The sequence below is a fragment of the Ixodes scapularis genome, unplaced genomic scaffold, assembly GCF_016920785.2.
Source record: "Ixodes scapularis isolate PalLabHiFi unplaced genomic scaffold, ASM1692078v2 PGA_scaffold2__306_contigs__length_199485367, whole genome shotgun sequence".
NCBI lineage: Eukaryota > Metazoa > Arthropoda > Arachnida > Ixodida > Ixodidae > Ixodes > Ixodes scapularis.
The window spans coordinates 110201038-110217905 of NW_024609857.1; the positions used below are offsets into that span (position 1 = coordinate 110201038).

Here is a 16868-nt window from a genome sequence, read left to right on the forward strand (position 1 = left end):
CGTGCTTCCATGAAACGTACGCTTTCGCTAAAACGAGCTTCCATGAAATGGGGTTCTATCAACCACACCCTCTGTCAACTTTATACCGACTCCGTTGGCATACTGGTAAGGGCGTAAGGGTTCCAGAGACTGCACACCCTGTCTCTTTTTCAAGCGATATCTTGTTCGGACGCCACGATCACGTTTGAAACTTCTACTGCTTCTACCGCAGAGTAGCGCGGAGTCCGGACCATGGTGATCTGCCAACACAAACCGCAAGCAAAATTTGGGTTGGTTTCGGTTTCTGTGTGATTTTAAGATAAACAAATATTTAAATATTCTCATATATTTCTAAATTAGTAAGTTTAGCTGTATTTTTTTTAAATTGTATTGAGTTTTACAGTAAACAATTATATTTACCGCTTAGGGACGACAATCGAAAGGCGGCGCGACGGTCGCCCTTCGGCATTTCCTTTTTTTGTTCTTCGTGTTGTCACATGGTGGATGGGCGTCTGAAGACTTTTATTGAAAAACAAATCTTGCTAGTTGCTTCCAGTTGCCACTCGTCTTCATCACCCGTGCAATTCTACCGCTGGGTAAGTGTTGTTTCTGGTTCGTGTTGCTATTTTTTATCTTGCAATTGCTATAAACCGTTCCCCCAAGCGTCCCAACGAGTGGAAAGACGTGCGGGGTTCGGTAAGCCTAACCACATGTGTGGAATTCGGAGGCATGTGGTTTAAGGCGCGTTGATACCATGCGATGTAAGCAGTCACGCGATGTGACTAGATCGCATCGCAAGAAAATTAGATGGTCACACTGGCGTACGTGATGTGCGAGTCCCTTCCTCGACTAGATCGCATCGGAAAAAGTTTGGTCAGCTAGCGACTGCTCAAATCGCGTCGCTTTTTTTTCCACGATGGTTGCGATGGTTGCTTTTGCGATGAAAGTTATCGCGCGACTAGATCGCATCGCCGTTCTTAACACGCCTTTAAAGACTAGCGGTGTTACTGCACTGGCTAAATTGCTCCTCTACAGCTAGTGATTCGTCGCAACCTTGAAATGGCTGACCAACTACACGCTGCATAAATATCCACACAACACCAATTATTAATCCGGTCAGCGTCTGCTCAAATCGCGTCGCTCTTTTTCCGCTATGGTCGCTTTTGCAACGAAGTTATCGCGCAACAAGATCGCATCGCCGTGTGGCTTCAGCATTTCTTCAGGTCCAATGTCCAAAGCTATCAGTTTGCGCCCATTATGTTCATGTGATAGATGCCTTCTTGGCAGCCACAAATTTGGGACGTTGAATTGTTCTAATTTCCTTATCTTTGAAGGAAGCTTACAACTCCCAAGTGTGGTCATATTAACTACGATATCAATGGCACAAAATTTGTTGTGAGCTAACGAACGTGACCCTTTCACTCTGTCCCTGCCTCTGTTGTATGCTTGGTACAGGATGGACAGACCATTTGCCATTGTAAAATTCCCCCTCGAAGACGACTGCGTGGCAGTTGTTCCTGTGATATGGCTGTCTGAAGATCGTTCTACGTGCATGTGGCCAGAAAATGGAAGAGCAAATGGAAAAGGGGTTTTGGCCCTGGCCGAACAACGGGCCCTACCAGGTGAAACCGGCTGGGAGCCACATCCAGTTGTTGTGATGACAACATACAGTAAGTAATTACTTTGTGAGCTTCATAACCTTTTCTTGTGACTGCCATTTTACGAAATGGCGGTCACGACTTCAAGCTGGTGGGAGTGTAAAGGCGCTTTCACACAGGCGATGAAAGCAGTCGCGCGACGCGGCTAGATCGCATTGCAAAAAATTTAGATGGTCACATCGGCATGCGCGATTATCGAGTCCAACGCCTTCGTTGGCGAGTCACTTCTCGAAAACTCTGGCTTCGAACGCCGTTGATTGGCTCAGCTGCTCCGCGACTATAGTTCGTTGCAACCTAAGAACGAAGGGCGAGGGGAAGATGAACTGGGCAGGAGGAAGCAGACGGAACGCTGGAGAAGAGAGGGAAACCTCCTTCTCTCTTTAGCGTTCAGTCTGCTTCCTCCTCCCCCGCCTGTCTTACCCTCGCCCTTTGTTTTTAGGTTGCACAGATCGCATCGCAAAAACTAGGGTCAGGTAGCGACTGCCCAAATCGCCTCGCTTTCTTCTTGCGATGGTCGCTTTTGCTATGAAAGTTATCACGCAACTGATAGCATCGACGTATGGAACGTGCCTTAACTGAGGCTCAGAATATCATGACAACAATATTTGGATGTAGTAGCAATACTTATTTCGAAATTTTTTCAAACAGCTCTGAGGACATTCAGAGTAGATCTAATTTAGCTTAGATTTTTACACAATAGCCAGATTTACATGTGGATGTCATATGTACAAAGATTCTAAGCTGCACACCAGATGAAGGTGATGCATCACTTTTTAAATTGGTGTGCATCAAGTTCTGCACAAAGACAGGGACTTATCTCAAAGTTGGGGTTGGAGTTCTGGTGCCATAGTTTTCTGCTTTTTTTTTTTGCACGTGAAAGTGAGGTTTCTACATAGGCATGCACGAAACTGTCAGGCTGCGCGTCTTCTGCTTTTTGTCGGCTCTGCAAAAGAACATGATCAAGAACAGAAACAACAAAAGCCTGGCATGCTGTATTTTCTTTTTATTTCCTGGTGTGTTCATACCTCGGCAAACCTCACTCATGAGGGCCCTCACTCACCCTCACTCACCCTCATCTTCACAGGTGAGGTGAGGGTGAGTGAGTTTCTGAACCAGGAATATTCATGAGTGTGAGGGTGAGATGGCCGTGAGGGCCGTGATGGCGGCGAGGGCTGTGAGGGTGGTGAGGGCCGTAAGGGCGGTGAGTGGCGTGAGGGCTATGAGTGCGTGAGGGCCGTGAGTGGCGTGAGGGCGGTGATGACCGTGAGGGCGGTGAGTGGCGGTGAGTGGCGTGTGGGCCGTGAGTGGCGTGAGGGGGGCGTGAGGGCCGTAAGGGCGGTGAGTGCGTGAGGGCCGTGAGGTTCAGTGAGGGTGAGTGAAGGGCTTAAGGTGAGTGTGACTGTGAGGGTGAAGATGAGTGAGGGGCTGAAGGTGAGTGTAGCTGTGAGGGTGAGTGAGGGGCTTAGGTGAGTGTGGCTATGAGGGTGAGGGTGAGTGAGGGCGACCTAAAATGCCGACATCTGGGTGTGTTACAATTGCTATGATGTCCACTGTTATCCCACTGCTTGCACGGGAAGCCATGTGCCACTGTGCTGGTGAATGCCTTCTAGCATTTTTTTGTATGTTTGTATGCAAGAGAATTTTCATTTGCATTTTTCTTGGTATTGGTGAGTTTAGGAAGCAAAGCGAGCATCCCTGCACGATTGGGGCATATTTGAGTTACAAAACCTTCGCTTACTCTGTTTTTGCCCTCCTTCACAGCTGCCCTAGGGGCCTCTGCCAGGATTATTTGGCCATTAAAAGGCCAACTGCTAAGGCACCAGTGCATTTAACTCTAAATAAATAGTTCCATCTGTAGCTTGTCGTTGGACCTCAAGGGGATGGTGAAAATCTCTTATTGCATGGCACATTTCACTTTTTTACCAGAAAAGGGGGGGGGGGGGGAGGGGCATGGCATTAATGCTGCCCTGAGGATATGCATTGGCACTGAGTGCCTCCCTTCCTCTTGTGCCTTATTATCTTTGTGCATTCTAGTTCACTTTTTGTTTTCTTCAGGGACTTACCGAAAGGCGTCCCGGAAAATCAACACTGCAGAACATACTTCTGCTCTGGACACCTCCGACGCTTCTGGTGATTATGGATTTCCAAATTTTTATCAAAAGAGCTGGAAGCAAAATAATAGGATTTTCTAATGTAGAGAGTGTGACGCGGTTAGCAGGAACAAGCCTCTGCATGTTTTTGTCATTCAACTTTGACTAGGCAAATGCTATTACCAGGGGTGGGACAGCTGCACGAATTGCCCCATTATCAAACACACAGAATATTCTGCGCCTGGTTGTGGCAAAAATATTAAATCGCCCAAAATTGCACCAATATACCTCAAAAGCCTTTTTTTTTCCAAGACATTTTTTTATTTACTAATTTAATGAGTTTTCGTATGACGCATGTCATACGAAACAAATGGATCTATGAAACCTTTGGTTTCATAGATCCATTTGTTTCTTGCGAGAAACATTCTTAGCCTACTTTATAAATTTTTGTGTCTGAATCTGGCCATTAAATCCCATTGTAATGCGTTGAGAGAAGTCACGTGTTCAGCTACAACTCGAGCTCTTACTAGTCGAGAGAAGGTACGTTAACCAGAGGGTGGAAGAGAGATGGCAAAAAGTTGTCGCCCTCCTAAGTACTGACGGGTCCCGATGCTGCTTAGCTTCGATGATCGGACGAGAACCAGTGTACACAGCATGGTATAGCCAAGGGCAATAATTGTAGGATTAAAGTGAAATAAGAATGCCATATTTACTCGCATAATGAAGACACTGTTTTCCGAAAAATTGACCCATATTTGAGGGGGGCGTTCATTACGCAGGGTAAAATTTTTGCATTTAACACGTCACGCAAATCTCATTTTAGGTGCCAATATCACATGACAGGGTACTGTGGCACGTCTCCACTGACGGAGGTGTGCCCAGTAATCACGCTCTATAAATTGCAAACCTTTTTAAGGCGCTTTTGTTTTGCCTTTTGCCGAAGAAAAAGTGCCCTACATAGCTCACTTCACACGGAACGACGCGACCGTTCTAAGGCATGACCACTTTCACAATATCACTGTTGGAAAGCAAATCACAGACAGCGGCGTGTTGACATCAATGCATCCGATGGACGAAGCACGTCTGGGGTTGGGCTATTCCTCGACCCCAGCTACGCTAGACGTGTGCGCGGCTCGGTTTCACGGTTGATCATTTCCGTAACCATGGAATTGTAGCCGTTGTGAAAGTAACTTGGCTTGGTTTGACTTGGCCTGGTAGCTTCGCGACAAAAGAAAATTGGCGGGCTTGGACGCTAGCCGACTAGAGCTAAGTTTGATGCAGGTCAAGACTCGCAAAGCCGAAAATTAAAAATGTGTTCATTATGCGGGGGTAAAAAAAAAGTCCAAATGTTCATGGTTGTTGCGAGGGGTACGTTCATTATGCGAATCAAAACGGTATTAAAACTTACAATAAAGGCGTGTGTGACTGGCAGTTCTGAATAAAATAAGTGCTGCAATTACATTTCACGTAATTGCCCCACAATTTCCTAGTAATTTGCTATAATATTTAGTCCTTAGGTTGCTCCAAAATGTGAATTTCTCTGCTTTTAAGCTGCTCCAAAATATTGATTTTCTACTCTAAAGGGGCACTGACACCACAAACGTCATATTTTTTTTATTGACTAAAACTATGCAAGTGGTAGTTCTCGACATGCAAAAAAATACCGCACCGCAAAAAAAATTTCACCACGCGCGCGCGCACCTTTTTATTTTTGCCGTCCTTCTCTCCCGACCCTCACCTCCTCGCTTTTGAATTGTGACGTCAAGAACAAAGAAATTTAGAAGCTTTGTAGGCGACATTTCTATAACATTTAATAACGGCCATCGTGAAACATGTTTTTTAACGCAATTGCGAACGCACTACGGCCTTTCTTTTTTTAAATATGAAAAATCGGCGTCCGTTATGATGCCGCGACTGTCGTCTGCTCGCAGGGCGCACACAGGAGCCGGGTTTCCCCCCACTCACCTCCTCACTCCAGGTCTCTGGGTGAATCGGTGGGTTCGGAGCGGAGGCGTGAAAAAAAGTCGACTCGCAGGGGAGCTGAGCTTTTGACGTCACCGCACCGGTGCGGATATCGCGGGAACTTCAAATTCGGCATTTGGAAATTGTTTTTTTACTTCACAAACACAGAGTTCCCAACTTTCAAATTTTGAGGGTAGTGTCCAGGCATCGTTTTCAATCGTTTCGGATAATAAAAAAAATGATTTTGACGTGTCAGTGCCCTTTTAAGGTGCTCTAAAGTGCCTGTTTTTAGGCTCCAAAAATGCTTCAGAACCTGTTTTAGCTGCCCATGCAGTAAAAAGGGTTCATAGGAAACATGACTTAGGCAGCGAAATTTCTGTTGCCCAACCAATTGTTTGCATAATCCAAAAGCGCCTATGTCATATTCGCGCTCACAGTGTCATGGTGCGTACAGTTTGCATGTTTTTTCTTCTAGCCGGCGAGTCCTGCTCAAACAGGAAAGATGTCCCCCGTCCCCGACTTGAAATCCCACCAGCACGTAAGCGTAAAAGAATAAGCATTGTTGGTATTTAACCAAAGTGTTGTATACATTCATACAGTGCAATCCACTTATAACGATAGTGAGAAAACCCAAAAATTCAATCGTTATAACCGATTGTCGTATCTGGACTGGACTGAGCGTTTCTAGTCTAAAAACTCTAGATATTGATCGTTATAAGCAGGACAATGTTCTATTTGGTATCGTTATAAGGGGATTGCACTGTATTTTTGTGCAATGTTTCATGATTTGAGGTCATTGCATCATTGCACTCCAGACCAGTTACGTGTGCACAGTAACTGTACCTGGTTAGTGCGTGAGCTCTACTGGCCGAAGGGTTTTTCTGCTGGCATTTGTGCTACCCTGCATGGTAACCTTGCCTTCCTCTTTCACTTAAAACACATTCTGCAAGGTGCTCTCGGGATTTAGATGCACCCATGAGAACAAGAAGATAGATCAGATAGTGCTCTCGTGCCAGTACTTTTGACAGCGATGCATAGAGGAGCGTGAGCCCCCGCAACGTGAACCGTTGGCAGTCTCAGACAAAGGTTGTGACGCCGCACGAGCGGTTGTTAACAGGCACTGCATAGGGTGTGCAAAATGCTAAAACGGCTCGTCACGCGTTTGAATCGTAAAATCAAAGCAGCATCCTGCGTTACGAGCAAGGAAACTGTACTCAATGCCCCACATGTCAATCGAACAAGCATGAAAGACCAAACTGGTGCGTAATCTGCTTTGGCATCATGATCACTTATTTGTTTCTCTGCCAACACTGATAGCATGTACACAGACAATCAAAACTGCCTTCTTACTCTCGAATTCATGTCAAATAAAAAAGATTAATCGCCTCGAGATTGAACAGTGTCGCCACCGTGTGGCTGAAATTGGAAACATGCGAAAGCAGGGATACCGCCGTGTGGCGTCTGCTACAGGCGCACGTTCAGAAGCATGAATCTGGACGACGCAAGCCCGTTTCCGGCTCAGCTGAAGCTTCCTTATTAAACGTTTCATGTTTTTTTGTTGTTTATTCTTACTAAAGGTTGTGTTGTATCCTTTCACACGCGTGTAAATTCAACAAAGCGATGAATATTGGGTCGGATGCTTCCATAATCTTAGTGTTGTGGCTTGCAGAACCTTTGGTCTTACATATTTTTGTTGTCTCGAACAATCCATAGCTTTCATAAAACGTTAGATATTGATTGGTGCTGGGGATTCAGTAACAAATTGACTCGACTGATCCACCCATCGGACATTGCATGATGTCTGACGGGAAAATGGGGTGGGCGATATTTCGGAATTTTTGTTTTAGATATTTAGCCAGAAAAATGGGATGGGCGATTGCACGGGGGAAGGCGCCCTTACGGGATTTTTGGGTATGCAGGACGAAATAAATGTACCTCTAAGCAATAAAATGAGCCATACTAAAGAAGATCGTAATTGAAACCAGATAAAGAAGATTAAAGGGCGTCGGTGGCTGGGGAATGCGATCCGAAGGGGGGGAGCAGCCAGGGGACAGACATGGCAGAACCAAGTTTACAGAATTCCCGAAGTGCGGGCTGGGGAACATGGGTTAAACCACAATAGGTCTATTGGGGAGACAACTTCTTCAAGAGAAAAGCATTTGATATCGACTGTTCTGCCTACGTGGCATATCAATTCTTTTTTATCTCTACCGAAATGTCTTGTATTTAGCTTTTGGGTGCCTTTCCACCACATCAATCAAACTTCACAAAAGACACAATAAATTACATTTGTGCATTAGGCGGATACCAGCAGTCATGACATTCTGATGAAAAATGGCATTGTCAAACCTTGTTTCCCTTGAACTAACACTGCAGCCTCATCAAGCTCACCATCAAGGGAGAGGACCGCAATACACAAACCCCATTCGCAGCCCCAAAAGGTCAAGAAAGGGCCCAGTGCTGAGGCAATGTGCAATCCATGTTCACAACCTCAAAAAGAAAAGGAGAGGGCTAGCGGTGAGGCCGCTGCACGCAACTCCAGGTTCCACTCCCAGAAGGAGAACTGGGACGTCGAAGGTGCCTGTCATGAAGACAGGGAGGAGGATGTGGTGGCAAGTCGTGAGTCTGTTTATGAACATTCAGATCTGGAGAGTGTGCAGGTTGCAGTGGTTTTTTTATGGCCCCTTCAACGACTGCTTGAAACTAAAAAAACTCTTAAGGTAAAGCTAGGAGGTGTCGATGGAAGCTTCTCAGTTGTAAAGCGGACCGTATTAATATGCCATTCAACAGAGTGCCATCAAACTCTCCACAAAAATGCTGCTTTGCTCATATTCAAATTTGTTGGTGTATAGCTCTGGAAGAAATTGTAACAAAAAAAAACTTGATAACGCCCTATTTCAGAGCACAGCAAAAACTAATTTAGCAAACCACTTGGTAGAAGCTGCTGCTCACATATGGCACCATCATTGGTGCAACAACATACCTAACTTTCCTGGATTGTCCAAGAGACTTTCGAGTTCGGTCACATCTTCTGATTGCGCAAATGCGACTTGAAACCTCCCAAAATACAACCGCAACGTTAGTTGTTTTTTCTTTTGTAGTTGTGGCAGCTGCACGGACCTGGCGTTATCGGCCAGAGCCTCGTTTAATACAGTATGGCCGCATCGATATTGCCAACAGGTTAGCGTGGCTAGGTGATGCTGGCTACCGCCTAATACAAAAGGGTGTATCGGGTGTAATATTTAACTGTATTCATCTCGTGCAACCACGCGTATGAGGCGTGCAAGGACTCAATGACTAGGTGGCTTAGACCTAGATCAAACTGTTTGGTTTGCGTTGGAGTTCTGTTCATTGATATTCGGCGTCAGGTCGGAGGATGTCACTCCCTGAGGGGGAAAAGTAATACCTACAAATGTTGTTGGAGTCGTGGACGACTAAATTTGCATGTTTCATGTCGTCAAGGGAACGTGACAAGTTTGTGATCCTGTTCTACCCGCACTTGCGATGTCAGCGTAGCTCATGGAGGTAACATTGATATCGAGGTCCACATCGCCTTCCAGAAGCACTAGGGCTATCTTTGTGTCACAGCAAGTAAAGAAACCCTAAGGTTTCATTAACTTGTTGAAGCGCAAAGGGGGCGTGTCTGAGGGCGGGGGGGATTGTGACAGTTCCTTGCTACCCCCCCCCCCCCCCCCGACCCCCGGTCTCCCTAATTTCAACATTGTTCATTTGGCAGACATGCAACAACTTCGGAGCTCTTTCGAGCTTGTTATGCATGCTTTGATCTGCCCTCTGGTTAAGACTCTTGATTTGAAAGGTGGATGGCCCTTCCAGTGTACCTCCGTTGTCGCTCCCGTACATAAGTGTCAAGTGGTAAAAATATGAAAAACCAAGTTATTTTATTCATTGAAAGTGCTTGCTTGTGTTTCAGGTGTCCAACTACGACTGCTCCACCTGCTGCTGGAAGTGCGGCAGCAAAACAGAGACATTCTGAATGAGCTTTCGCAGCTCAAAGAGGTCTGTGAGGGCCATCACGACCGGCTGGGACTGTTGGAGGCGCCAGCAGCACAGGCTGCACCAGCACCAGAGTCTGGTGCTCGCCCAGTCACTCTACCAAGGCTACCAGCCACAACCCTGGAAGAATTGATGGCGGCGGAGGAAGCCGCTCAGGACGAGGCTGTAGCGGAAGCCTTGGTATTTACTAGCCTTTTTTATTTTATATTCTTCGTTACTACACATCATCATGCATTCTTTTTCCGCAGAATTGTGTACAAAGCCTAACTGTTCTTTAACCCCTTCCTTAGAGTCTAGCTGTACATGAGTACAACATGTTATGGTCATGCACCCAAAGGAGTTGGCATGCATGCAAGCTCTGCAGCAAGGATTCCAACGTAGCACTCACAGTAAAATTTTTCTAAAAAGTTCTTATTGAGCAACATGCAAAGTTCGCACTTAGAGGATTTTAATTAATGAGATTCCATTTTATCACTTGTGAGGAAGCCACATTGTACTTTAGATGTCTCTATTGATTATATGGATCTCTACCATTTTGTTTCTGTTGTGCAAATCTGGCTTACGGTAGCTTTTATTGAGTACCTTGCCTCACTATCACTTCAGCAATGTGAAGCATTGTTAGTTCAATGAAAGCTATCTGGTATAGGGCACATCTCGTGTTCGATTGCTGTGATTCATTAAATAGACACTGCAGACAAAAGAAAACCTTGTTTTTAAAGCAGCCTGATTACAGTCCAGATACCACAAGATGTATTGACCCCAAAAAAGAAAATAGGAGCATAATTAAAGGTGTGAGTCATTCGAGTTTTCCTAAAAAAAAAAGGGCTTCGAATGTGCCTAAGAGCCACCTTTCTAGGAATAACTCAAATAAGGCTCAAGGCATTATACTTGCTCCAATGAATTTTCTTCTTGGTTCAACATCTTGTGGTGTGCAAATCATAATCAGCCTGTTTTAAAAAAATCTGTGTCCCCTTAACCCTTTTTAATCATGTAACAACATACTTTCGCCTGTCCGGTCAGAATGCATTCACAGAAAAAAACAACTCAATCAGCGAGTCGCTGTGTATTCAGCTTTCTTGTTTAGTACAAGCAATATACTTTGAATTTAATGAACTGGCCATCTACTAGTCCAGGGGTGGCCAAACCGCGGCTCGCGAGCCGCATGCGGCTCTTTGCTGGTCCAAGTGCGGCTCCCGAATCCCTCGTGAGGGGACCCCCCTTCCCCCCCCCCCCCCCTCCTTCGCCCCTTACCGCGTTTTCCCAGGAAAAACAAAAAGAAAGGATTACGGTAGAAAGCACACTGCAGCCTGCAGTTCGGCAGCCTTGTATTCCCATATGTACAGTCGTACAGCTTTGTGCCCCCATACGTACAGTCAGACTCTGAACAAAAGTTAAAGGGAAGCTGAAACACTTCTTGAAAAAAACGAGTTGGAGGTGAACTCTGGCGTATTTTTATCCCGTGAATCTGAATATCATGTTCATTTTCCCCGAACATGTAACTAAGCGCGAGGAAACACGAAAAACGTCCGACCAGTCGTGACAACATACTAGGATCTTTGGGCCGCCGAGCGCGTGCAATTGCAAGCTTGACAGGTATATTTTTCCGCACTGACCCCAGCCGTGACGTCTCTTTCTGACCTTTTTGAAAATAGCAAGAGTGCGCGTGCATAGCGTTGACAGGCGCTGAAGATGCGCGAGAGCAGAGATTCCGAAAACTCCTAGTGTGTCGTCACGCCCCGGGAAGGAGGGGCTTCGGCGGTACTTTAAAAATTAATTTATGCAGCCTCCGTGGACCGAGTTAAAAAATAATCTCGATATTCGTGATCATGGAGGCCGAACGAAGGCCATGGAAGTGCTTTTTCTTAAATACAGAACCGCTTCAGTTTCCCTTTAAGTTTGCCCCCCCCCCCCCCCGCGGCTCTTAGAAGTTCCGTGGTTTTGTTTGCGGCTCTTAGGCCATGCCAGCTCGGCCAACCCTGTACTGGTCTGTGCCAACTCAAGAAGGTAGGGCGAGGAGAAGGAAGGTGGAAAAGGAGGAATCCTCTCCCCTCACCAATGATGGTGAGGGGAGAGGAAACCTGGCACTCCCCTCGCCAGCTAGCGGTGCTTCCGTTTCAACCTGTCCCACCTTCCTTTCCCTCGCCCCACCTTCTTAAACTTGAGATATGCTATAAAGTACTTCATTTCTGTCAAAAAAAACTGCTCGTGGTACCTCTGCTCCACTTCTTGAAGGAGGTGGCAGAGAGCAGGCCAGGAAAATGCTCAGGTTTTTCAACAGAAGCTTTTTGAGCCATTGCCTCTGCCTATTTGTCAAATGAAATCGCCCTGAAAACAAATTCCTTCTTTTTCCTGATTGAAGTGACGATGAAAAGGCTTTCATGATAACAAAAATTTCTAATTTTTCGGAACCCGGAGCAAGCATATTCGGAGAAATATGGGGCAATTGTTTCGGATGCGTTCCTTGTGCAACACATTGTTTGCTCCCCAGATTTAGGAAAATAGTGGCTTTTGTGTTCGACAAACCAAGGTAGAATTATTGAGGCTCACTGTGCTCTAGTTAAAGGGTTAAGTAATGTGTCGGTTAATAATGTTAACCCTGTTGTATCCAGGGGACACGTCTTGAGTGCGTGGCACCTGGAGGAGGCATCACCTATAATTGCTTGTGGCCCTCGTTAAACTTCCTTCATTTAGAGAGCTGCCTTAAGGACTAACATTCAGCCATGTCTGCATAATGGTGAAAATAAAACTAATACCCCTTGAAGTGGCTGCAGTGTACAGTGAACTGAAGAGAATTGCACTGCCTAAATTGCTTCTAGGGCCAGTGAATAATTGACTCGAGGCTTGAAAGCTTCAATCTTTCTAATACTTTCTGCGGAAGCAGATTAGGTTAATAAATGAGTTGTACAGGACATAGGATTTTAATTATTTACCTTTACGACACAATTTCTATATAAAGTTTGCAATATTGTTTTATGGTTATTTCTTATGCTCTTTTGCAGCAAAAGCGGCTCTTCAGGATTGGAGGGAAGACAGACGTGGAGACGGTGGCAAATATAATGTCGCACATAATGAGCCCCCCTGTGCAGGCCTTGTATAGCCTGCATGGGAAAAAAGGAAAAAGAAAGTTCCTGCTGCTGCAACTTTGCACCGTGGCGACAGGTAATATTTCATTACTGAAATTTGTGTTTGCCTCGCAACGTATACAGTGACTCAATCTCCTATTGCACACATGAAGCGACCTGGAAACCTTGTTTGGCTTATTAATGTTCAGCTTAACAGAAGTGACCAAAATGTTGTGCTGTGTGTGTCCTAATTGCCCTTGCACAGTATGAATTCATAATTGAATGGTCTTCAACAATGAAGAACTTCCCACGAAACTTATTTAGCAGACTATGATTTTCCCTAAAAATTCCTTTGAAGTTCCTACCACACTGGCAGGAGCTTTAATTTATTTGGTGTGGGGCTGTACGCATCCTTCTTGGTGCGAAGACTCCATCATTAAAAACATCCATCCTTTCCTTCCCATTGTGACGATGCTTGACAACATATTCTCCTGGCCATGCCAAACTTCCCGAAGGCAGACAGGGCAGTTTTCTTAAATGCTAAAAGTAAAGCAAAAAAAGTTGACTGTAGGGCAGTCCTGAAATGTGAAGTTCTTAAAAAAAAAGCTAAAACACTTTCTAAAAAACCAAAAACAAAAAAAAAAACGAGTTAGAGGTGATTTCTGACGTATTTTTAACACGTTAATCGTCAACCATTAATCCGAATATTACATTTGTTTTTCCCGAATATGTAATAGACCTATCTCACCGAGCGTTCAGCGCATGCATGACGCCGCCATAACATTAGTTCATAGGAGGCCAACGGCGGTGCACGAGAGGGCTTGTGCTTTCTCGTATCGCGAGAAAACACGAAAAACCTCCAACCAGTCGTGATGTCATAAAAGGATCCTTTGGCCGCCAAGCGCGTGTTGCTTGTGTGGGCACGCGTGTGATCGCAAGCTTGCCAGGTATATTCCACGCTGACACCAGTCATGATTTATTTTTTTAATCTTTCTAAAAAGAGAGCGAGTGCGCGTGCACAGCTTTGATTGGTGCTGAAGATGCGCGAGAGCGGAGATTCCGAAAAACCTTTTGTGACCTCACACTCCAGGAAGGAGGGGATTCAGCGGTACTTTCAAAATTAATTTTTGAATCTTCCGTTCACCGAATTGAAAAATAATCTCTATATTCGTGGTCCTGAACGCCACATGAAGTCGACTTAGTTGTTTATCCTCAAATACAGAACCGGTTCAGCTTCCCTTTAAAGCATTTTCAGGCTCCCAAAACTTAGGCGCCTATTTTTCTTTTCTGGCTGATGGTAACTTTGGGTGTTTCGAGTTAAGTCCAGTCCAGCCATGACTCATTGTAGTTCCTGCAGCAAAGCTCTGAAGAAATGCCACTGTTTACTGACAGCCATCCACAGCCATCCTCCGTTTTTTTTCCGGTAGTTGCAGGTCATTACAAAGTAAACAAATAAACGCTCGAAGCATTTCAATCGCGTCTCTGCTAGCCAGCCGTTCGTCACGAGGGCTTAGAAGGGGCGCAGTTTTGGGGAGAGGGGCTGCAACATTGCAAATAATCACGGTACAAAAAATTTACATTATAGTAAAATATTTATTTTTGATAGAACAATAAATAAAGCCCCTAAACACGCCGATTTGGTAATAGGCAGTTTTAGCATAAGTTACCACAGGCTACCGTTGGCTACCGTGAGCTAGTCACTGTATGGGTTCCCAGAGTAACGCATTCCTTCTCTTTTCGCGTTTTGCCGAAAACATACTCACTTCTAGCCGATCATGTTTTGGCTTGGTGAGTATCATTGGACGGTAGCAATCACGTGACACAAGCACCGCTAGACTGACCTCCATCATTGCTTCAAGCGGCTCTAATCGCCACCATCTTGGGTCGAGCAAACAACTGCACACACGTACGCTCTACTGCTCCTCGAACGCACGTTTACGCGCAGTCTTTTCCACGTGGTTATGGACGTCAAAAGCAGGGAGGTTGTGTGCATAGCGGCACAATGCCTGCTTGTGTCGCTTTTAGGTGTAGCAGCGGGAGCACATCAACTTGAATTAATGTTTTATAAATGTTCGGTAGAGAGAAAATTATGTAATGTAATGTTAATTATCTACGAAAGCTACTCACAGCACCACAGAAGCTCTTGTGTAGCCCATCGAGCAATTCAAGTAAAGCTCTTTCAACATGCTCCAATGCATGTCGCTACTATTGCCTTCATACCCTCGTCGATGTGTGGACCCAAGATTTCGGTGCCATGGTTTCGGTTTCAGTGCCACGCCGCGGTTCTAAAACGAACTTCCGGAGTTTCGTTACTCTGGGAACCCATACAGTGACTGCCGTGAGCACGGCAGGGCTCCTGGCGTGCTGAAAATTGTGCTTCAAAGGTGCAGCAAAAACTTCCTGTTTGCAGTGCTACACCGCATAGTAGCCTAGGATAACAAACTTCCTATCAATATCCATAGTGCAGTTTTATCACGCGTTAATATATATGTATACACTATAAAAACGCGACGGTGAGCAGCGAGTTGGAAGCCTGCGACACAGACATAAATACTGTGAACCCTCCTTTTCTGAGTCTTGGCGGTCAACGCCTGCAGCTCACTTAGAGCACTAATGACCGGGCAATGCACGGACACGATATCTTCATCGCCCTCAAAAATATTCTGCCACAAAGAGTGATCTGACTGGTTCCTAAAATATGTTCGCCTGCCACAAAGCTTTGCAAGTTGAGCTTTCGGCAACCTTTAAGTATCAGCATGCTCGTTTTGCTAACGTGCATCAACATCTCCGTCGCCGGTAATATGATCCTGCCCTAACCACCTCGCATTTCTAGACAAATAAATCTTTTTTAGCGCACTGACCAGCTTCACCGAGCAGGCATACAGGAAATTTTGGAGAATCTATCCCCGTCTCTTCTGCCATCTTGGAACTACCGCCCCGCAACCTGTAGGGCGCTTGAGTTGCGAATAGCAGGAATGCGGGTAATCCTTTGCCACTGCTGTCAACAGAATATTCTCTCCTGCAAACTCCCATTCTGTCGTCCCAGAGTAGCAAGCGTCGTGAGGCAGCCTCGGCAGCTTCCTGCTATGGGATGTTGTGCAGAATCTGCACTATGCTGCAAACGTCTCAGCCAACAAATGGGCGTGTTAAGTGTTTTCTGCTAAAGTCTTTTTCTGCATTTGTTCTACAGGAAACCAACCAAGCATTCCGACTTTGTTCGACATATCCATAAATCCAGTTGTACAGTCGAATCTCGTTAATTCAAACTCGAGAAGGACCAACATTTTTTTTTAATAAAGAAAAGTTTGAATTACTGTGAGTTCCCACCCATTGAGATGCATAGGGTGGGACCTGCATGTTCATTTGAATTAAGGGAGTTTGAATTAATTAGATTTGACTGCAATTGATTTTGCCTGGTCAGAAGCATTGAGCTTTACTAATGTTCAACCATCTTTGCAGCAACCATCTCTGCAAAAATCAAAAAGGATGAGAAGGCATCCCAGGCCATCATTGGCAGATGGTTACCAGGATCGGGAGACCGGGGTGGCGGCAGGAAACGCCGATTCCTCATGACAGTGGGCGAGGATCCATCCCAGGAACTGCTTCCACCCATGTCCCCAGCTCAAGGGGGTCTTTAGATAGAGTCATGTAGGGTGGCATTTTTGCGGTGCCTTTTCGATGGACTCTGTCGATTAATGCCATCGTATGGGACTCGAGCTGTTTTGCTATTACTTATTACTTTTTCTCTATTACTTTTTTGTTTGCTTCTACTTTTTGCTTAATTTTTTTTTTTTTTTTTTAACACTAAAGCAAGTGTCACAAGCTTTCTTCTGAAGCAAAAGAATTACAATTGTGGAATAAAAAAGAAATAAATAGGCATCTTGCTTGTCCCGTCTTTGTGGCCTCTGTCTTGGGTTTTAGAAGTGTTCAGATAAGTTTCACAAGACTATTTGTTCTGAATTCGTAATTTGCATGCAGATGTGCATGGTCCAAAGCAGAAGGGACTTTTTGAACCTTGTAGTTTTTCTATACACGGTTCTGTAAAATAATGGAGTAGTGGATATTCAGGGTGCTATGCCATAATACGCATGTCATGGAAAAAA

General features: G+C 45.2%; 1 protein-coding gene across 2 annotated transcripts; it reads left to right on the forward strand.

Moving 5' to 3' along the window:
• Positions 1–447: 447 nt before the first annotated feature.
• Positions 448–16550, forward strand: LOC115313914. 2 transcript variants are annotated; one of them, XM_042291991.1, is made up of 8 exons: positions 448–575; positions 1435–1649; positions 3693–3767; positions 6165–6227; positions 8066–8308; positions 9621–9883; positions 12703–12862; positions 16225–16550. In XM_042291991.1, the coding sequence occupies exons 2-8, from the start codon at positions 1436–1438 to the stop codon at positions 16401–16403; spliced, it is 1197 nt and encodes a 398-aa protein (XP_042147925.1). In that variant the 5' UTR covers positions 448–575; position 1435; the 3' UTR covers positions 16404–16550. The 2 variants fall into 2 exon arrangements, with proteins under 2 accessions (XP_042147925.1, XP_042147926.1); XM_042291992.1 differs by having other exon boundaries at positions 1542–1649.
• Positions 16551–16868: the final 318 nt, after the last annotated feature.

Excerpts from the sequence above, each read along its gene's own strand:
- LOC115313914 (XM_042291991.1), top strand. The coding sequence starts at position 1,436 with ATGGACAGACCATTTGCCATTGTAAAATTCCCCCTCGAAGACGACTGC. Across the intron at positions 1,650-3,692 it reads TGTTGTGATGACAACATACA|GGACTTACCGAAAGGCGTCC; the intron begins GTAAGTAATTAC and ends TGTTTTCTTCAG. Across the intron at positions 3,768-6,164 it reads GGACACCTCCGACGCTTCTG|CCGGCGAGTCCTGCTCAAAC; the intron begins GTGATTATGGAT and ends TTTTTCTTCTAG.